Source organism: Neodiprion pinetum, chromosome 3 (genome assembly GCF_021155775.2).
Source record: "Neodiprion pinetum isolate iyNeoPine1 chromosome 3, iyNeoPine1.2, whole genome shotgun sequence".
NCBI lineage: Eukaryota > Metazoa > Arthropoda > Insecta > Hymenoptera > Diprionidae > Neodiprion > Neodiprion pinetum.
The window spans coordinates 26,210,075-26,231,170 of record NC_060234.1 but is presented as its reverse complement, the minus strand read 5'-3'; the positions used below and the strand labels follow the sequence as shown (position 1 = coordinate 26,231,170).

At 39.3% G+C, this 21,096-nt stretch overlaps 2 protein-coding genes and 3 long non-coding RNA genes across 13 annotated transcripts in view; 2 read left to right on the top strand and 3 right to left on the bottom strand.

Moving 5' to 3' along the window:
- Positions 1-3,064: 3,064 nt before the first annotated feature.
- LOC138190713 (uncharacterized) lies at positions 3,065-5,390 on the bottom strand. Of its 2 annotated transcripts, none has more exons than XR_011176788.1 (3): positions 5,271-5,390; positions 3,391-3,498; positions 3,065-3,138 (listed from the first exon to the last, which is right to left on the bottom strand). It is a non-coding gene; the product is annotated as an uncharacterized lncRNA (long non-coding RNA). The 2 variants fall into 2 exon arrangements; XR_011176789.1 differs by having other exon boundaries at positions 3,391-3,490; positions 5,271-5,336.
- An 809-nt stretch (positions 5,391-6,199) lies between these two features.
- On the bottom strand, positions 6,200-8,626 carry LOC124213765 (uncharacterized). Of its 3 annotated transcripts, none has more exons than XR_006881964.2 (4): positions 8,502-8,626; positions 7,785-7,893; positions 7,541-7,662; positions 6,200-7,426 (listed from the first exon to the last, which is right to left on the bottom strand). It is a non-coding gene; the product is annotated as an uncharacterized lncRNA (long non-coding RNA). The 3 variants fall into 3 exon arrangements; XR_011176574.1 differs by having other exon boundaries at positions 6,202-7,426; positions 7,577-7,662; XR_006881963.2 differs by having other exon boundaries at positions 6,200-7,662.
- A 1,683-nt stretch (positions 8,627-10,309) lies between these two features.
- On the bottom strand, positions 10,310-11,102 carry LOC138190542 (uncharacterized). The gene is made up of 3 exons (XR_011176575.1): positions 11,039-11,102; positions 10,666-10,770; positions 10,310-10,400 (listed from the first exon to the last, which is right to left on the bottom strand). It is a non-coding gene; the product is annotated as an uncharacterized lncRNA (long non-coding RNA).
- Positions 11,103-13,724: 2,622 nt separating this feature from the next.
- Positions 13,725-16,198, top strand: LOC124215637 (RWD domain-containing protein 1). Of its 2 annotated transcripts, XR_006882409.2 has the most exons (5): positions 13,725-13,936; positions 14,608-14,957; positions 15,097-15,283; positions 15,419-15,693; positions 16,014-16,198. XR_006882409.2 is itself a non-coding variant. In XM_046619258.2 (4 exons), exons 1-4 carry the CDS (start codon positions 13,867-13,869, stop codon positions 15,532-15,534), a joined length of 723 nt encoding a protein of 240 aa, XP_046475214.1. In that variant the 5' UTR covers positions 13,725-13,866; the 3' UTR covers positions 15,535-16,198. The 2 variants fall into 2 exon arrangements, 1 of the variants encoding a protein (XP_046475214.1); XM_046619258.2 differs by having other exon boundaries at positions 15,419-16,198.
- A 325-nt stretch (positions 16,199-16,523) lies between these two features.
- The window catches only part of Tusp (WD40 superfamily protein Tusp), a 47,005-nt gene continuing 42,432 nt past the window's right edge, over positions 16,524-21,096 (top strand). For 4 of the 5 annotated variants that reach the window (XR_006882405.2, XM_046619251.2, XM_046619248.2 and 1 more), the window contains exon 1: positions 16,525-17,267. Coding sequence is in view for 4 of the 5 variants with exons in the window: in XM_046619251.2 (XP_046475207.1) it covers positions 17,172-17,267 (96 nt within the window). In the remaining variant the exon portion in view is untranslated. Of the gene's footprint in view, positions 17,268-21,096 lie in introns of all 5 variants that reach the window. The other variant, XM_046619249.2, reaches the window with a different exon arrangement.

Below are 21,096 nucleotides of genomic sequence, written 5' to 3'. Positions count from 1 at the left end.
GCGCAGTAGAGCGGACGTATGAGAGTCGCGCTCCGCAAATTTCGAGTACCGGGTTCTCAACCTCCCGGATCCCGCGCTTCGGGTCCGCTACGTATTTCGAGTACCGGGTTCTCAACCTCCCGGATCCCGCGCTTCGGGTCCGCTACGCGGTGAAACTCGATGTCCAGGATAAGCGCTCCGTGGTTCCTGGTTCATGTTCACAATAAATTATTTCAATTCGTTTTTCGCGCAACCCCAAATTCGGTAGCTGTCAGTCCGCTAATAAAATTTCTCGACTTCCAGGATAAGCGCTCCGTGGTTCCTGGTTCATGTTTGCAATAAATTATTTCAATTCGTTTTTCGCGCAACCCCAAATTCGGTAGCTGTCAGTCCGCTAATAAAATTTCTCGACTTCCAGGATAAGCGCTCCGTGGTTCCTGGTTCATGTTTACAATAAATTATTTCAATTCGTTTTTCGCGCAACCCCAAATTCGGTAGCTGTCAGTCCGCTAATAAAATTTCTCGACTTCCAGGATAAGCGCTCCGTGGTTCCTGGTTCATGTTTACAATAAATTATTTCAATTCGTTTTTCGCGCAACCCCAAATTCGGTAGCTGTCAGTCCGCTAATAAAATTTCTCGACTTCCAGGATAAGCGCTCCGTGGTTCCTGGTTCATGTTTACAATAAATTATTTCAATTCGTTTTTCGCGCAACCCCAAATTCGGTAGCTGTCAGTCCGCTAATAAAATTTCTCGACTTCCAGGATAAGCGCTCCGTGGTTCCTGGTTCATGTTTACAATAAATTATTTCAATTCGTTTTTCGCGCAACCCCAAATTCGGTAGCTGTCAGTCCGCTAATAAAATTTCTCGACTTCCAGGATAAGCGCTCCGTGGTTCCTGGTTCATGTTTACAATAAATTATTTCAATTCGTTTTTCGCGCAACCCCAAATTCGGTAGCTGTCAGTCCGCTAATAAAATTTCTCGACTTCCAGGATAAGCGCTCCGTGGTTCCTGGTTCATGTTTACAATAAATTATTTCAATTCGTTTTTCGCGCAACCCCAAATTCGGTAGCTGTCAGTCCGCTAATAAAATTTCTCGACTTCCAGGATAAGCGCTCCGTGGTTCCTGGTTCATGTTTGCAATAAATTATTTCAATTCGTTTTTCGCGCAACCCCAAATTCGGTAGCTGTCAGTCCGCTAATAAAATTTCTCGACTTCCAGGATAAGCGCTCCGTGGTTCCTGGTTCATGTTTACAATAAATTATTTCAATTCGTTTTTCGCGCAACCCCAAATTCGGTAGCTGTCAGTCCGCTAATAAAATTTCTCGACTTCCAGGATAAGCGCTCCGTGGTTCCTGGTTCATGTTTGCAATAAATTATTTCAATTCGTTTTTCGCGCAACCCCAAATTCGGTAGCTGTCAGTCCGCTAATAAAATTTCTATAACTTTATAATCTTCTCATAATCTTTTTGGTAAAATATGTCGATAAAAAAATTATATCAAACCTTACACATCATTTTTGATTTGTTCTCACGCTGAAAATATTTATTAGTATTCGAGGTATAACTCGAGGTGGTTGGCGGTTTTCGTTGGAGGTAGTTAGGGGTGGTTGCGGGTAATCTCGGTGATTCAGGACGAGGAGGACGAGGATTTGTGCCGGGTGAGTGAAACACGTTTATAATATTTGATGGCAATTGTAATTATATTTCATCTGAAATATTACAAACTTGTCACATTTACAATAAATTATTTCAATTCATTTTTCGTGCAAGCACATATTCAGTAGCTACGAATGATCTCATACAATTTATTATATTATTAATTATTTATTTAATCAATTACTCAATTATATTAATCCTTACACAATATTTTTGATGTGTTCCTATACTAAAGATATTCATTACTATTCCAGGTATTACCCGAGGTGGTCGGAGGTGGACGAGGAGGAGGACCAGGTGGACGAGGAGGAGGACGAGGTGGACGAGGAGGAGGCGGGGTGGGTCGTGGGAGAGGACCTCTCCTCTCCTCAGAGGAGGGGTGGGGGAGGGGGAGGGAAGGGGGAGAGGTGGGCGGGGAGGGGGAAGGGAAGGGAAGGGGAGGGGAGGGGAGGGTGGCGTGGAGGGGGAAGGGAAGGGAAGGGAAGGGGAGGGGGCGGGAGGGGGAGGGAGGGAGGGAGGGGGGAGGGCGGGTGGGAGGGAGGGCGGGAGGGCGGGAGGGCGGGGGGGGGGGCGGGAGGGAGGGAGGGAGAGAGTGGAGGACGGATGTCGATGCGAGCCCGTTAGAGTTAATAGAGCAGTACACCCCCCCCACCTCTCGCTCCCGCCCTCCCGCCCTCCCTCCCTCCCTCCCTCACCCCCCCCCCCCCCCCGCCCTCCCGCCCTCCCTCCCACCCGCCCTCCCCCCTCCCTCCCTCCCTCCCCCTCCCTCCCCCTCCCGCCCCCCCCTCCCCTTCCCTTCCCTTCCCTTCCCCCTCCCCGCCACCCTCCCCTCCCCTCCCCTTCCCTTCCCTTCCCCCTCCCCGCCCACCTCTCCCCCTTCCCTCCCCCTCCCCCACCCCTCCTCTGAGGAGAGGAGAGGTCCTCTCCCACGACCCACCCCGCCTCCTCCTCGTCCACCTCGTCCTCCTCCTCGTCCACCTGGTCCTCCTCCTCGTCCACCTCCGACCACCTCGGGTAATACCTGGAATAGTAATGAATATCTTTAGTATAGGAACACATCAAAAATATTGTGTAAGGATTAATGTAATTAATCAATTAATTAATAATATAATAAATTGTACAAGATTATTCATAGCTACTGAATATGTGCTTGCACGATAAATGAATTGAAATAATTTATTGTAAACGTGACAAGTTTGTAATATTTCAGATGAAATATAATTACAATTGCCATTAAATATTATAAGAATATTAATTAATTAATTAATAATATAATAAATTGTATAAGATTATTCATAGCTACTGAATATGTGCTTGCACGAAAAATGAATTGAAATAATTTATTGTAAACGTGACAAGTTTGTAATATTTCAGATGAAATATAATTACAATTGCCATCAAATATTATAAAAGTGTTTTACTCACCCAGCACAAATCCTCGTCCTCCTCGTCCTCCTCCTCGTCCACCTCCGGCCACCTTCAACCACCTCAGGTTATACCTTGAATAGTAATAAATATTTTCAGTATAAGAACACATCGAAAATATTGTGTAAGGATTAATATAATTGAGTAATTGATTAAATAAATAATTAATAATATAATAAATTGTATGAGATCATTCGTAGCTACTGAATATGTGCTTGCACGAAAAATGAATTGAAATAATTTATTGTAAACGTGACAAGTTTGTAATATTTCAGATGAAATATAATTACAATTGCCATCAAATATTATAAACGTGTTTCACTCACCCGGCACAAATCCTCGTCCTCCTCGTCCTGAATCACCGAGATTACCCGCAACCACCCCTAACTACCTCCAACGAAAACCGCCAACCACCTCGAGTTATACCTCGAATACTAATAAATATTTTCAGCGTGAGAACAAATCAAAAATGATGTGTAAGGTTTGATATAATTTTTTTATCGACATATTTTACCAAAAAGATTATGAGAAGATTATAAAGTTATAGAAATTTTATTAGCGGACTGACAGCTACCGAATTTGGGGTTGCGCGAAAAACGAATTGAAATAATTTATTGCAAACATGAACCAGGAACCACGGAGCGCTTATCCTGGAAGTCGAGAAATTTTATTAGCGGACTGACAGCTACCGAATTTGGGGTTGCGCGAAAAACGAATTGAAATAATTTATTGTAAACATGAACCAGGAACCACGGAGCGCTTATCCTGGAAGTCGAGAAATTTTATTAGCGGACTGACAGCTACCGAATTTGGGGTTGCGCGAAAAACGAATTGAAATAATTTATTGCAAACATGAACCAGGAACCACGGAGCGCTTATCCTGGAAGTCGAGAAATTTTATTAGCGGACTGACAGCTACCGAATTTGGGGTTGCGCGAAAAACGAATTGAAATAATTTATTGTAAACATGAACCAGGAACCACGGAGCGCTTATCCTGGAAGTCGAGAAATTTTATTAGCGGACTGACAGCTACCGAATTTGGGGTTGCGCGAAAAACGAATTGAAATAATTTATTGTAAACATGAACCAGGAACCACGGAGCGCTTATCCTGGAAGTCGAGAAATTTTATTAGCGGACTGACAGCTACCGAATTTGGGGTTGCGCGAAAAACGAATTGAAATAATTTATTGTAAACATGAACCAGGAACCACGGAGCGCTTATCCTGGAAGTCGAGAAATTTTATTAGCGGACTGACAGCTACCGAATTTGGGGTTGCGCGAAAAACGAATTGAAATAATTTATTGTAAACATGAACCAGGAACCACGGAGCGCTTATCCTGGAAGTCGAGAAATTTTATTAGCGGACTGACAGCTACCGAATTTGGGGTTGCGCGAAAAACGAATTGAAATAATTTATTGTAAACATGAACCAGGAACCACGGAGCGCTTATCCTGGAAGTCGAGAAATTTTATTAGCGGACTGACAGCTACCGAATTTGGGGTTGCGCGAAAAACGAATTGAAATAATTTATTGTAAACATGAACCAGGAACCACGGAGCGCTTATCCTGGAAGTCGAGAAATTTTATTAGCGGACTGACAGCTACCGAATTTGGGGTTGCGCGAAAAACGAATTGAAATAATTTATTGCAAACATGAACCAGGAACCACGGAGCGCTTATCCTGGAAGTCGAGAAATTTTATTAGCGGACTGACAGCTACCGAATTTGGGGTTGCGCGAAAAACGAATTGAAATAATTTATTGTGAACATGAACCAGGAACCACGGAGCGCTTATCCTGGACATCGAGTTTCACCGCGTAGCGGACCCGAAGCGCGGGATCCGGGAGGTTGAGAACCCGGTACTCGAAATACGTAGCGGACCCGAAGCGCGGGATCCGGGAGGTTGAGAACCCGGTACTCGAAATTTGCGGAGCGCGACTCTCATACGTCCGCTCTACTGCGCGGTTGTTTCCCGACTGAGGAATTCGGCTAGCTGATTTTGAATTGGTGACGTCACTTTCTGAACATCCGACATCCAAACTATGGTTTCGAACTTTGATACTATGTATGATGATGTATGATGTATGATGTATGATGTATGATGTATGATGTATGATGTATGATGTATGATGTATGATGTATGATGATATGATATGATGTATAATGAGTTTAGGTTTCACATTTCATACAAGAAATACACACCTCATCTCTCCTGCCGATTCCAGACTCAAGCGGCTAGGCCCTTCGATGGTCAGCCGTTGACTGAAGATGTATTCTTCAGTGAACGGGTCGGCTAATAACGCTGCCGTTCTGCGACAGTTGGATGATGAAAAATTTCGCTCGTATCTTTCAAATGTGTGTTAAAATACACTCGAAGTGTTGAGAAGCGTCGTTCTTTCTCCCCCTATCACCTTTCTAGGTCTTTAAATCACTACGCAGTGTTAAATACTGTCTCATATACGAAGCATCCATTTCATCTCGTTCAGAATTAGCGCATCCGTTATGTGTTGCAGTTACTCTGAATTTTTTTCCATCCGAATACTTTTCGAAAAACAATTCCGCTCCTCCACCCAACGCAGATGCTTCACTTGCGACCAGCTAAAACAGCGTTTCGATTCTATGCCTATGAAAATTCAAGATCGAGAGAGCAAATGAAAAGTTGTTGGAATAATTATGAATACTGATGTTATGGAATACATCGAGCGCGCGTCGAATAGAATCCCATTTCGAAATGAATAATTCTTCTCTTCTCATATCATAGCTAATCTAGTAATATAGGTAAATAGGATGGTTGGAGGTGTTCGGAAATGGTAGGAGGTGCTCGGCGCTGGCAGAAGGTGATAGGGGGTGGTCGAAAGTGGCCATTGATGGTCGGAGGTGGCAGGGGGAGGTAGGAGGCGTTCGAAAATGGTAGGACATTTTAAAAGTTAAAGTCGACGATGATCCGGTGCATCAATTTTATCGTTACAGATTTTCTTTTCCCATGAGCCATAAAGTATTCAACAACGATAATGCAGTCCTTAAAATTCATCATTCATCTCTGTCTGGAAAGCTAATTCGCAAGGCGTGGTATTCTATTCTATTTGCATTATTAGAAAAATACCCGTACTCTACATACACTGTTTCTAATCTTTTGCTACATTTGGTTGAATCCCCATGCTTCCACAGCACGAATAGTCGGAAATGTTTTTGATTATCCATAATAAAATAAAAGAAGTAACAAAGCTTAAATTTATTGTTAAAGCTCTAATGAATACATCAAACTGCGGTCGAATCAATTCATTTATTATTTGCACATGACCTCTGTACATTTGATAAGTTATTCCTAAATACATTGAAACATATGTATTTATAATGAAATATCATGCAATGGGCTGTGTAAACTATAAACTATAATTTCTATCGAATAGCTGCTTTTATGTCAACAGGGCTTTGAGACATGTTTGTAGGACATTGGGTTACAAGAACAAATGCGAATTACGAAGAACTCCGTATTAGAAATAAGGATATTTTAGTTCAAGTATACCTATACACAGAAATATGTATGTGAATATACTGAAAACTCTGTGTTTATTGTAAAAGTCTAGTTTTAAATATGTGCATATATATATATATACACATGCATAAGTATATATATACATATATACACATACATGTACATAAATAATTGCCAAGAAATTAGAAACACTCACAACTTGTCGCAAATAGAGTAAAACGTAAGGTTAATAATATACAAATTACACAAGCGCGCCATAAAACATGGCAAGGGTAATCCTAGTGCAGTGATTCTATAAACTGAAGAAATATACATTTACATATACATGATATAAATTAATAGTCTAGAAAAGAGTATTTAGAGAGCTTATCTAATTCCGATCTTGTCACAATAGATCATTAACATAATCAATATACGGTTAAAGCTGTATTAGCTACAGCCACTATTGGAGATAATATTTTTTATCCATTTTTATAGTTATTTAATTTCTTGTACAACAATTTTTGAAATTTCACCGCAAAATGCCCAACGAGTTCTCGTAGTGCAAATACGAGTCCAATCACCTTACAGATGGCATTACATTGATTTTTGCCTTCTCGCGTCGAGTTATAAATACAGAGAAATCTCAATGAGAGCTCATTTCTACAAGATTTATTGTAGTGCTGTATTCGTAGCTGTACCTGTTATTCTATATTTATAAACTGTTCTATATTTTCAACATACAGCACAACAATGGCTGAAAGCACAATGGCAAGAAGAGAGGAGCAATTTGCATCTTAATAAATCTTTTCTTTTTTATACGTAGCACAGCGATGTCACGTCGGAGGATATGTACTAGTGGATCACTAGGTGGGGCACAGAACTAAAACATAATTGTGTTGAAAATCCTCAACATCTCTTACAGAAAGTTGGTACGTTGCCAGACCTTACATACCAACAATGAATATTCATGGAGGCTATATTCATAAATACTTACAAAAGTAAGCTAATATTAATAATAATAATATTCAGCTATTAAAGTTTCGCTGAGCGCTCCGACCAAGGATTCCATTTCACCGAGAAGCTCTGTTAATTGGCCAGTTGACAGCTGACGCAGTTCTGAAATCAATTGTCAACATGAAATTCCAACTTCAATCAAGACCGTGCAAACATAGAGGTTTTGATACAAATGAAGACAAGGTGATATTAGTATACAAGTTAAGAATTCTTGATCTTATTACTTTCTTCGTAGAATGGTGATCCTAGAACCTCCTTACTTCTTTCCAAAGTTTCATCCACATCCAGTAGAGATCCTTCGGAGTCAGCAGACCGTTCCATTGACGGACTTTCCTGCAACGCGGAATATGACAAATTAGTTATATCTTGCAATTACAACGTTGAAGAGAAATGATCAAGATGTAAGCGCCAGTTAAGAAAATTCCTGACTAAAATTACTCTGAGTAAATAATATGATTTAAAAAGAGCAGAAAGAGGCGGCAGGGTGTGGTAGGAGGTGGACGGAGATGGTTGGCGGTGTTTGGTGGGGGCAGAAGGGGGTAGGAAGTGTTTGGCGGTGGTTGGAAGTGAGCGGCGGTGGTCGGGGAAGTCGAGAACGACGAGGACAACGAGGCGGCGGAGGAAGAAGAGGACCGGGACGAGGTGGACGAAGAGGACGAAGGTGGTCGGTGGTGGGAGGAGGTGGTTGACTACTTCTGATACTAATTCTTCTCCTGATCCTACACCTACTCTTGATCCTTCTCCCATTTGTACTTCTACTGCTACTCCTACTCCTACTCCTGATCCCACTTCTCATCCTACTCCTACTCCTACTACCACTCCTGATCCTATTCCTGATCCTACTCCTACTCCTCCTTCTGATCCTACTCCTATTCCTACTCCTGATCCTACTCCTGATCCTGATCCTAGTTCATCAAATATTATAAAAATGTTGAACTCACCGAGCACAAATCCTTGTCTTCCTTGTCCACCTTGTTCTCCTAGTCTTCCTCGTCCTCCTCCTCGTCCACCTCCGACCACCTCCAACAATCGCCAACCACCTCGAACAACCACCGATAACCACCTCGGATTGTACCTGGAATAGCGATAAATATTTTCAGTATAAGAACACATCAAAAACATTACGTAAGGATTTATATAATCACAGCTTTTCGTTTTTTGGCTGTAACTTTCGATGCGTTGATCGCAGCGTATTGGGACTGTGCCCAATCGATTTCTCTCGCAAAATTACGTCGGAATAGTGCATGAAAGAATTCATTCCAGCACTTTTCAGAATCGCGAAAATTTTCGCCAAAAATACAAAGGGGCTAGCCTTACCATTGGATGCAGAATATAAAGACAGTTGCCCTCATGGGCTTAGATGTGACAACCGAAAATTGGTGCGTGAGATATTCCAACGGTATAGTTGAGAACTTATTGCAGAACATCAGAGAGTTTCCGATTTCGACATCATGCTGGCTGCATTCACCTATAGTTAACCCGTGTGTACTCACCGACTTGTCGGCGATACAAGAAATTAATAATGAGAATAAATATCTTTTAAAATTCGTAGCGAAACAGTGATTTAATTCAAGTATAGGTACCCGAGAGAAAAATGTATACATAGATTAATTATGGATAAAAATAGATCAGATGTAATAATGATGCAGAGACCAAAAAGTATAAATGTAGGTACATGCGGTCCGTGTACGACATTGATATATATGGTTAATTTATGATCAATATGTGATGCAAACTATAAATTTTATAATTCGCTAGGAAACATACTAAATTATCTACTATAATCGGCTATGATATGACAATAAAAGAATTGTTCGTTTCAATATGGGATTTAATTTCACACGTAATCTACATATTCCGTAACATTAATGTTCAGAATTAGCATTAGAAATAGGGGTGGGATCAGGGGTAGGTTCAAGAGTGCGAGTAGGAATAGGAGTAAGATCTGGAGTTGGAGTAAGATCGTAGTAGAAGTAGGAGTAAGATTGAAGTCGAAGTAGGAGTAGGAGTAGAAGTAGGAGTATAGGAGGAAGGTAGGGGCGGAAAGGGTAGGGTAGGGTATGGTAATCTCCTTCTCCTAGTCCTACTCCGGATTCTACTCCTACTCCTACGCTTGATCCTACTCCTATTCCTGATCCTACTCCCAATTCTACTCTTACTCCTGATTCTACTCCTACTTCTACTCTTGATCGTACTCGTATTCTTACTCCTACTCCTGATTTTACTCCTACTCCTACTCCTGATCCTAATTCTGATCCTACTTCTATTCCTATTCCTACTCCTACTCCTACTCCTACTCCTACTTTATTCAATACTTTAGACAATGCACAAATCCTCCTCCTCCTCGTCCACCTTGATCACCCACAACCACCGTCAACCACCTGCAACGACCACTGCTGACCACCTCGGGTTATACCTCGAATACTAATAAATATTTCAAGTATATATAATACTATACAATATATATACAACAATGTATATAATATATACAATATTTCATGAAAAATCTTCTATAAGGATTAATATAAGTTCTTGATATTCACATTTTACCAAGAAGTTTATGAGAAAATTATAAATAATTATTGGAATTTTATTAGCGCATGGATAGCTGCTGAATTTGAGCTCGCGCGAAAAATGAATTGAAATGATTTGTTGTGATCGTGACAAGTTTGAAAAATTAAAGATAAAATATAATAACAATTGCCATGAAATATCACAAACATGTTATACTCTCAGTGCACAAATCCTTGTCCTTCTCGTCCACCTTGTTCTCCTCGTCTTCCTCGTCTTCCTCCTTGTCCACCTCGATCACCCGCAACCACAGCCAACCACCGCGAATACTAATAAATATTTATAGTATTAGAACACATCAAAAATATTGTGTAAGGATTAATGTAATTTTTTCATTCACAGATTTGACCAAGAAGATTATGAGAAAATTATAAAAAAATTGTAGAAATTTTATTAACGCATTGATAGCCACTGAATTTTGGCTTGCACGAAAAATGAATTGAAATAATTTGTTGTAAACATGAGAAGTTCAAAAAATTTTGGATAAAATATAATTACAATTGCCTTTAAATATTATAAACATGTTGTACTCACCGTGCACAGATCCTCGTCCTTCTCCTCGTCAACCTCGATCACCCACAACCACCACCAACCACCTGCAACGACCACTGCTGACCACCTCGGGTTATACCTCGAATACTAATAAATATTTCAAGCATTAGTACACTTCAAAAATATCGTGTAAGTATTAATATAATTTTTTTATTGACACAGCTTACCAAGAAGATTTATTATGAGAGAATTAGAAAAAATTCTAGAAATTTTATCAGCGCATCGATAGCTATTGAATCTGGGCTTCCGCCAAAAATGAATTGAAATAATTTATTGTAAACCTGACAAGTTCAAAACATTTTAGATGAAATATAATTACAATTGCCACTAAATATTATGAAACTGTTAAACTCACCAAGCATAAATCCTCGTCCTCCTCGTTCACCTTATTCTCCTAGTCTTCCTCGTCCTCCTCCTCCTCATCCACCTTTTGTCCCTGAAGTCGCGTTCCACCAGGTAGCGGACCTGGAGCGTAGAAACTGAGGAGCGCTTGTCCTGGAACTTCAGGTCCACCAGGAAGCGGACCCGGAGCGCCGAAACTACGAAGCGGTCGTCCTAGAAGTCGCGTTTCACCAAGTAGCGGATCTGGAGCGTAGAAACCGAGGAGCGCTTGTCCTGGAACTTCAGGTCCACCAGGAAGCGGACCCGGAGCCCGAAAACTACGGAGCGCTCGTCATAGAAATCACGTTCCACCAGGTAGCGGACCTGGAGCGTAGAAACTAAGCAGCGCGTATCCTGGAACTCGAGGTGCAGGAGGAAGCGGACCCGGAGCCCAGAATCCAGGAGGTAGAGAACCCGGTACTCGAAATCTGCGGAGCTCGATTTTCTTACGTCCGCTCTACTGCGCGATTGTTTCCAAACTGAGGAATTCGGCTAGCTGATTACTATAGATCGATGATGTAAAGAGAAAAAAAAATTTTGGCTGACGTCACTTTCTGAACATCCAAACATCCAAACTCTGGTATCGAACATTAATACTTTACATGATGTATGATGTATGATGTATGATATGACAAGACTTATAATGATTTTAGTTTTCACATTACAGACAAGAAATACGCACGTTATCTTTCCTGCCGATTTAAGCGGCTCTGCCCTTCGATTGTCAGCCTTTGACTAAAGATATATTCTTCAGTTAACGGGTCAGCTAATAACGCTGCCGTTCTGCGACAATTGAATGAAAACAATTTTTGCTCGTACCTTTCAAGTGCTAGTTAAAATACACTCGTAGTTTTACGAAGCTCATTTCTATCTCTCCCTGTCAAAAAAAAAAATCGCAGACAATCATCTTTTTAGGTCTGTATATCAGTACACTGCGTTAAATACTGTCTTATATACGGAGCATCCATTTCATCTTGACTACAATTAGCTCTTTCGTCATGTATTATAGTTACTCTGAATTTTTTTCCTTACTTACTTCTCAAAAACAATTCTGCTTCTATACCCAACGTAATACTTCACTTGCAACTAGCTCAAACAGCGTTTCGATTCTATGCCTACGAAAATTCAAGATCGAGAGAGCAAATGAACAGTTGTTGGAATAATCACGAATATCAATGTCATGGAATACATCGAGCGCGTGTCGAATAGAATTCTATTTCAAAATGAATAATTCTTCTATTTTCATATTACAGCCATATTATTGTAGATCATCTAGTTAGTCTCCTGGAAAATTATAAAATTTATAGCATGCATCACGTATTAATCGTAAATGGATCATATATATTAATATCGTACATGGACCGCATATACATATGTACTTTTGGTTCTTTACATCATTATGATATCTGATCTATTATTATTCATAATCTATGTATACACTCTTCTCTCGGGTACTTATACTTTAATTAAATCACTGTTTTGCTACGAATTTTGTCAGAAATTTATTCTCATTATTAATTTCTTGTATCGCTGACAAGTCGGTAAGTACACACGGGTTAAGTATAGGTGAATGCAGCCAGCATCGCGTCGAAATTGGTAACTCTCTGATGTTCTGCAATAAGTTCTCAACTCTACCATTGGAACATTTCAGGAGCGCAAATGCACGACGATTTTCGTTTGTTACCTCATAACTTTAAAGGTGCTCAGCAAAGCAAAAAAATTAAATAAAATATTTATTTATTTATTCCCAAGAAAATATAAATATACATAATATACAGAAGTAATATACAAAAGTACATTTATAGTCCTATAGAGGTAACTTAAAGTTTCCTGTGCATAGGCTCGGGAAGAGTGAAAAGGCATATAATCTAACAATGCCAGTTCAACAATTTTAAATTTAATTTTAAAATTAAGAAAAATCATACAGTTTGTAGATTTAATTGTGCGAAAAGCATGGAAGTGCCATTAGTTCATGTTTTATAAGATTTTTAAATAATTCGAGTATTAAATTTTACAAATAAAGTGAAAGACGGATATATTCTACTAAAGCGTTGATAGATGCTCAGGGTGGCCGATTAACCATTTTTTCAATTTATATGTAATTGACTTGGTCAATATAGGTAAACTCTTTATTTCGTTTGGTAACAGATTGAAAAATTTAATTGCAGTATGTAAAGGACTGCTGCAGAACTTAGTTTTAGTGACTTTGAGTCCTTGTATTAACTTATATCTATAAAAACATTTTTGAAACAATTGGAACTAAATACGACGTACTTTAAAATTTTTCCGAAATATTTGTAGCTGAATGTTGACGTTGTAAAAATCTGAAAAAATAAATTCAGCGTCCTAGAGATGCTAAATATATTGGAAAAGTGAATAAATTTTAATGAATAATCAAACGATAGTTAGTTGTAAAAATGATGTAAATCAATTATTTACAATGATTGCGTGCTGCAAAATGAATGAGACATATTATATTATATGAAATACAAAAATGAATCTGTGTTGCAATGAGAAATGTAGTCTTTCCGTAATGTAAAATAAACCGTGGAAAAATATTTACTAGCAGCGCCCGCTGGTGGACACTGTAATTTTTATGCTTCAAATTTCCCTTACGGTTTTCTTACTCCAACAGCTCCACTCTCCAGTGCTCTAATAGCCGTGATAATATCCCATCTGTTATCCCCTATCTTCTGTATCGTCCGGTAATTGTCACTATGGGTTTAGGTTAAAATCTGGTTTTCATATAAAAAATATTTACGCTCTGGCTGATTTGTGAGAGGGAGACAACGGGATTAAAAAATGGATTACAGAGACGAGCAGGTTAATGAAATTGAGGCGCTCGATTCCATATACTGTGGCGATATGGAAAGTAAGTTCATGCCTCGACGTTAAAAACATAACCTATACTCGTCACTTTTTGCGGCATTATTAACATAACCTATTATTTATTGAATCACAGAATAATCACTGTACGCACGATAATTAGCAGACACAAAATAACAAACAATGGATATGTACTTAGATTTATCAAATTAATATTGCTTCAAGTTTGTCGTATACAAGGGCTCCTGGAACGGCATGTAAACACGAAATTTTTTTCGCATACACTGACAAATAAATTTATGGCACACTATTTATATCTTATCTATAAAATTTAATGATGATGAAGTTAAATTTCCAACTCTGCCGGCTGTAATATTGATTAAACAGTTATTTATCAATGCGCTTTGACGATGTGAGAATTTGTGAAATAATTGAAACTCATTCATTATTTTTTTTTAATCACTTCATATGTAGAATGTTGAAGATTTTCAATTAGAGAAATATATTCTGTAATAGTAAACGTTTCATATTAAATAATTTGAATTATTTATTCTCACTCGTACGATTTCACCGGAGCCATGCCGGAGCTGCACAAGTTTTCTGATCGACTCTCGCGTGACTGTTGTAACTCGACTGAAATTACTGTACGGTGTCGTGACATTTGGTATGAATAACATTTAAAATGTGAAGTAAAACATGCTTTTGGTTTGGTTTCAGTTATAGCAAAGCAGCCCTTCTACAAATTTTCAATCCCAATTAAATCTGAAGAACATGAACTAGAGACAAGCAATGGTTTAGCTTGTCGACTAGAATTTACTTACACAGCTAAATATCCTGATGAGCCACTAGTCGTAGATATTGAGGATCAAGAAAACTTTGAGGATGGTGACGAACAGATACTCAAAGAACACTTAGCGGAGCAAATGAATGAAAATTTAGGCATGGTTATGGTTTTCACCCTCGTTAGTGCTGCGCAAGAATGGCTCAATGTTCAGTGGGACAAAATAAAAATGCATAGGGAAGAAAGTGCTGCCTTGAAACTGAAAGAGGAAGAAGAGGCAGAAAGAGTAAAAACAATAATTTATTATATATTAGTATCATACATTTTAAACCTAAGTTGTTTCACCATGCTGCACTTCTGTTGTTCCGATTTCTACAATTGCATATCAACAGCGCTGGTCAACTTTAATGTTTTTAAAATTGCAGAAAAGATTTGAGGGAACAAGAGTTACTGTCGAGACGTTTCTAACCTGGAAAGAGAAGTTCGATGATGAAATGGGAATTACAAAACGACGTGAAATTGCGGAGCGTGAAGGGAAAAAGTTGACTGGAAGAGAGCTCTTTATGACAGATAAAACATTAGATCAATCTGATTTGAAGTTCTTGGAAGACGGTATGTATTTTCAGTCCTCATTCACTAATTTTCAAATTATCTGCTATCGCGAACTTGAAGTATTCATAATATGAGCTTCGTCATATTTATATTTGTCGATCCGATCGACCTCCATAGTTTATTTTTCTTTTAAAGGAGATGCAGTCAAGGTGGATGAAAGTCTGTTTCAAAACTTGGAAGATCTTGATTTGGACGATGATCCGGATGATCTGGATTTTGACCCAAATAATTTGTCTGATGACAGTGCCTAACAATGTTGATGGTAGCGAGTGAGCTATTCTGACTGACTGACAGAGGCTCCTGGAGTCATCAGCAACGAGGAATTTAAACTCGTAATGAATGAATGCAAGAAGCATGGACCACCAAATGCATTCATATGCCTAATACCGTTGAAGTGTTTTGTAACAATTGTAAATAGCTGGATATTTTATGTTAACAAAGCTTAGTTTACCGGTACTTGAGATACTTTGTATTGTACTCTTATTTCACCTATTTATCATAATAGTTTGAAGTAAGAACGTAATAACAATGTAGCAATCTCGTAAAATTCATATATGCTTTGTTACCCAGAAAAAAACCGTCCTAGAGTTCAAATCTGTTATTGAATAAGAGCTTCATCGACAGATCGTGTTAGACTGATCAAATTAAAGTTTTCAGAATTTTTTTAACATCAGATACGAGTGTGAATTTCGTTTCATTTAAATAAACGTTCCCGTTTTCTCTCCCACAGTGTATCGGAATCCAACTTGTGGGTGTGCAGGGTAATTGACCCATAACAGTAAGAAAATTTGATGAGTATCAAACCACAAACAACTCCGTGTCATCTATTGAACTTTTATTTTGTAACATTGGATCGGTAGGGAGCAAATATAAGTAATAAAAAAATATTTATATAAATAAATACGATAATGTCCAGCATTCTATTTTTTTTTTCCTTGCGACAGATTAACTGAAAAAATCGGAATTTCTCCCTGGTAATTTTTTCTTCTCATCCAATGGAAGCGTCATACATGGATATATTACACATTCGAAAAAATTTAATGAGGTCGCAACGAAACGGAAGGCCTAGCGTTTAGAAATGCCGCAGGTTTGTTGGCAGTTGGCTTTATATCGAGGTAGCGGCACTCGCCGTATCAGAAGTGATAATAGTTCGCACTTTGTTCGCCAGACGGCCGAAAGCCGTTCCGACAATCAATACAGGCGCAACTCCGTAGAATCACCGGAGAGCTTGCTTTACAGCGAGCTTTCAGTTTGACACTCGGCCGCGTGTAAAGCTCACGAACTTTGCGAAATATCAGTGAAAAGTGTCGAGCGAGGCGGAGGCGATACGCGGCGGCAAAATGGCGGCCACAGTGCGAAACAAATGACAGCGCGGATTTTGTGAGCTTGCAAGCTTTAACAAGGACCCGCGAAATGCCCGATTGTTAAATTTCTACGAGAATATTTAGTAGTTTCGAACAACCGAAAATAATAAAAAATACATTTTTTAATTTCTCGATTCCCGAAGGGCGCGTACCTAAAGTTATATCGTAAGAACAATTTCATGAGATAACTTGAGAATAAAATAATACATTTTATCAGCGGCAAACGAACGGCTTCATTAAGCTTTTAAGAAACGAACTATTGTAAGTGATATCAAACTTAGCGAACTTGGATCCTTTAACAATGAACCCGGCACTCGCGGAGGTGCGTTACAAGCTCTCATTCAGGGAGATGATTCTCTCTGTAGGGTGAAACCGTTACTCCAACACCTGATGATGTATGCGCCTCGTATCATTGAAGCGTAAATACTATACATAGAAATTGCTAAAAATGTTGGGATATCTTTGAAACATTGGACAATTCTCAATTACAAGTTACATGGGATTACGAAACAAATGAATCAAAAATGCATTTGCATTTTGAGAAAAATAACAACGCTAAGTGTGACTGCAACATCCTGTCGCTCAGTTGGATGGGAAAAGTGCCAGACGAGCTTCCTGAGGTACGCATTTTCGTTGTTGTGTTATACGTCGTAACCGAGAACTCCTAATATCCCTATGCATACAGTTTCCGAGTTTCATAATCAACACCTTTGCCTTTTTAATAGTAATTTCACCCAGCGTTGTTGTTAGAAAAAGCCGAGACAACCGTTTTTGTTTTGCACCTTTTGCAAGTTCCCAACATAATACACGGGATAAAGTTAGGTTCCCGTCACCACCCGCAAAACATTGGATAATCTGAGTGTCTCTTTACCGAGTGTCAACCTCGACTACGATCAATTCCAGAGAAGAACACTAATATACTTATACATGTACCTACCAACCGTGAATAGCCACGCAAACTTGTATATGCAAATGCAAACTTTGGTTCTAAAAGAGACGACAGCCGGATGTATTGCTGTAATAAAATATTTACCATCCCCCGACAGTGCGCGCCGAGAAAAAGTCAGGATCCACGTCCTCATGAATTTCCACCCTCTCGCGTCTTTCAAGGTTCCAACACTGCAGATTTCAAAATAGTCCGGCGAGGAGGGGTTGAAATTTTTAGCACTATTACGGCATGCGTAAAAGGTTAACCGTATGTTTTCCGAATGCTTAACCGTATGTACATTCAAATATTCAAGTATACAATTCTCTGGTTTATTAATGCTCAAACTTATATTGGTTTGACATTATAGGATTATTGCAGATGATGCGTAACGTGAAATCGTTCGACATTACTCGAGTGGTACGCAGGGGAATAGCTTCTGTCGCATTACAGTAGTTGGACATTTTCCAAACATGAATGGATCAAAGTATTCAGCACATTTTACGATCTCGTTTCATCTCTTTAATATAAATTTCGCCATGTGTGCAGTTTTAACAATAGAACAATTGCGTTGGAATAGAGTAGTCATAATTTTATTATAGATGTACGGTTAAAAAAATTATAATGCCTAGAAAAACATTACAACAGTCGTTTGGCCTTCTTATGCCGTAGTATATCCGACTCTCTGATTTTATTTTCATCTTGCGCATAGATTTTGGCCAGAGAGTATTTCGACATCAGAGATTTTCACGGCTTTGATTGGAAGAATTCGGATGAGTAATGCAGGATGCCACGTTTTGTGGAATTGTAAATAAGGTTGAAATATTATGTGAAAGTGGAAAAAGTAATGAAAATAAAAAAAATTCCGTAGTCTAATTATTGACTATGACAAGACTTGACTCGAGCAAAGATGAGAATAAGAAATTTTTTAAAAGGCTTAACAAAACTGTAAGTGTAGTTCTTGGGGGGCGGATATCAGTTTAATTATATTTTCTGTACTCTAATTGAAAATAGCATGCAATGTAGAATGAAAAGCATGCTTTCTTCATCATCGCAGAAAGCATTTGTGCTACTTGCAGAAAGTTAATGTGCCTTGATCTTTCCCAACACACGTATACTGGCAGATCCTCCCGTATCTTAGACGGATGATGAAAAAACTTCAACATTCTCGGTGCAGAGCATCGCGTGCTTCTCCAAACACTTTACTTTTTACAGTATCGCGTGCCGTTGAGATAATTTGATGGCAAAAAGTCACGTGCGCGAACGTAAAGTTACCTTACCGTACTCACTGCAAAAATCGTATAAAATACTGTGTCACAGAGAGCTTTTTGACACGGAACTTAGATACGAACCACATGATTGAGGTTCCATAGAGTGTAAAGAACATCTTACCACACTATAAGCCAGTTGTCAACCCCGATGGTCGGCTACATTGCGAGGGGAGACTCGCTACTTTCACTCCAACTTTCAGCGATTCATATCCGGGGAAAACTCGCGAGCAACTTTGACATATGCAGAGGCTTCGCCTGGAGACGAGGCGAGTAGCTTTTGCTCGTAGCTTAGCTTTTAAAGTAGTACAGCTTTCATGAAAAATTTGCGTGACTGCAGCAGCATTGCTGACAAGGGCAAACTTCGGTTTTGTATTTTTGTCACAATCGTCGGTGTTTCTATTATTTAGCCACCATAAATTCAATTTGCTATTTGAAATTTACTCTTCAAGCTTATTGCAACTCACATATAACGGTGGAGTCTCATCTAACCTGAGAATACCGTCGGGAATACCCACTCACAATCAGAGTTGTTATTGAAGACGAATACCGGTTCGAGTGGACGTTCCCTTTCACCCAATATCACGATTTCTCTAGGGTTTGATTTTTCTCCGCGTTTTGTCAACCCGAATTGAAATGCTTCGCGAAGAACCCGTAATCTTCAACGGTTAAAAATTACAATATTACACCACATTTCCCAGAAAAATACTGTGTCCTTTCATTCCGACAATTACAGACAAGCTCGTATGGTAATTATTCTGGAAGTTATTTGACAAGAAATCGAACGCACAAAAGTCGCATGAGCGTAAAGGAAATCGGTGAATGTAATTTGTTGCTTACCGAAGATAGAAGAAGAGGTGAGTAATTTGAAGGATTACATTTTATACGGTCGGCGCGAGTGCTTGCTAGTATAAAAGGGAGATGATTAAACGTCAACCCTGTATTTGCAGCCGGCTTCTGTGAAGGCAAGTTTAGCTCAAAAGACTTGATTAATTGTTAGCGTTTCTCATGCCCCGCCCTAATCCAACCTGTGTTTCTCCATTCGCCTCTGTCGGATCTCTGTCACCAGGGAATTCGTACGGAATTAGCAAACTATATTTCTGATGAATTCTTTGGTTGATGATGCTTACCGAGTATTTCAACGGATCTGAAAATGGAATTATCATTTTTTTTCCACCACCATCGAAAAAGATACATACCACTTTTGCGCTAGAAAAATGAGTCGAAGCTAGTTCCAAAGTCAATCTTCCACCGTTGGCAATCTTTTGACGGCAAAATTTTCGCTTCGGTAATTAGAATCAGTCACAGTTCACTAGCGGTCAAAGACTAGCTGAGCACGATTTACGATTGATCTGAAAGGAAGTTCAGATGCGTGTAGCAAAAGTTAGGGAAAACGTGACACTTGTCTTGGAATATCCAAGTGATAATTAGAGAGCACTCATTTCTGTACGGGATTACGTTTTTCAGTATCAAGAGTGAACGTCGGGTGAACATAGACGATGTCTCGCAGTTCTGCGGATCATTGAAATTGAGTTAATTCACCGAAGAAGGGTAAGAACAACGGCAAAGATACTTAGTGCTTCAAGGGCTTGAAGATCGCAATTTAATAAGGGATTGGATTTAGAATCCAGCGAGGAAGAAGAAGAGGGACAGGTGCACTGCACCGGCTCGAGATGAGAATCGTGCCTCGCGTCTCGAGTGGGTCTTTTCATTTCTATACCATGCACAAACTAACTTCTATAGTGACGATTCCTCGTTGTTTAAGTGAAAAAATGTCACTAGAGAACACACGTAAACTGTTAAAGAACGCAAAGAGACTAGGAAACTTTTTAAACTCCAGTCAATGGCTGGATTTAGAAGTAGTACTCCGGAAAATGAATGTCAAGTGTAGCTACAGGGTAATGGTTTTGCAACAAGCATACAACTTCAGGGCGTTAACATCAACATTTTATTTTCAACGAGCATTGATCAAACGAACTTACCGTCAGACATTGTTACGTAATCGATTGGTACTTTCTATTCTCTTTTTCATTTGTTACAATTTGACGCATAAACGATGCTCTCATACTCCTCCATCAGCGTTTCCAATAAGTATACGGGCAGAATGTGTTCCAGGAGTCGATATACGCAGTTTTATTGTGCACTTGTAAGAATCGACGGGTACCCAAATAATGTAAACGAGCCGGACAAAAGACAAAACCAACTTTAATGACGCGAGTCCCATTACATCTTTCCGCTTGCGAACGAGCACGCACA

What these genes read in the sequence shown, in the direction of transcription:
- LOC124215637 (XM_046619258.2), top strand. Translation starts at nt 13,867, where the DNA reads ATGGATTACAGAGACGAGCAGGTTAATGAAATTGAGGCGCTCGATTCC. An exon ending in AGGAAGAAGAGGCAGAAAGA is followed by an intron (nt 14,958 to 15,096) that starts GTAAAAACAATA and finishes TTAAAATTGCAG; the next exon opens with AAAAGATTTGAGGGAACAAG. An exon ending in TTTGAAGTTCTTGGAAGACG is followed by an intron (nt 15,284 to 15,418) that starts GTATGTATTTTC and finishes TTTCTTTTAAAG; the next exon opens with GAGATGCAGTCAAGGTGGAT.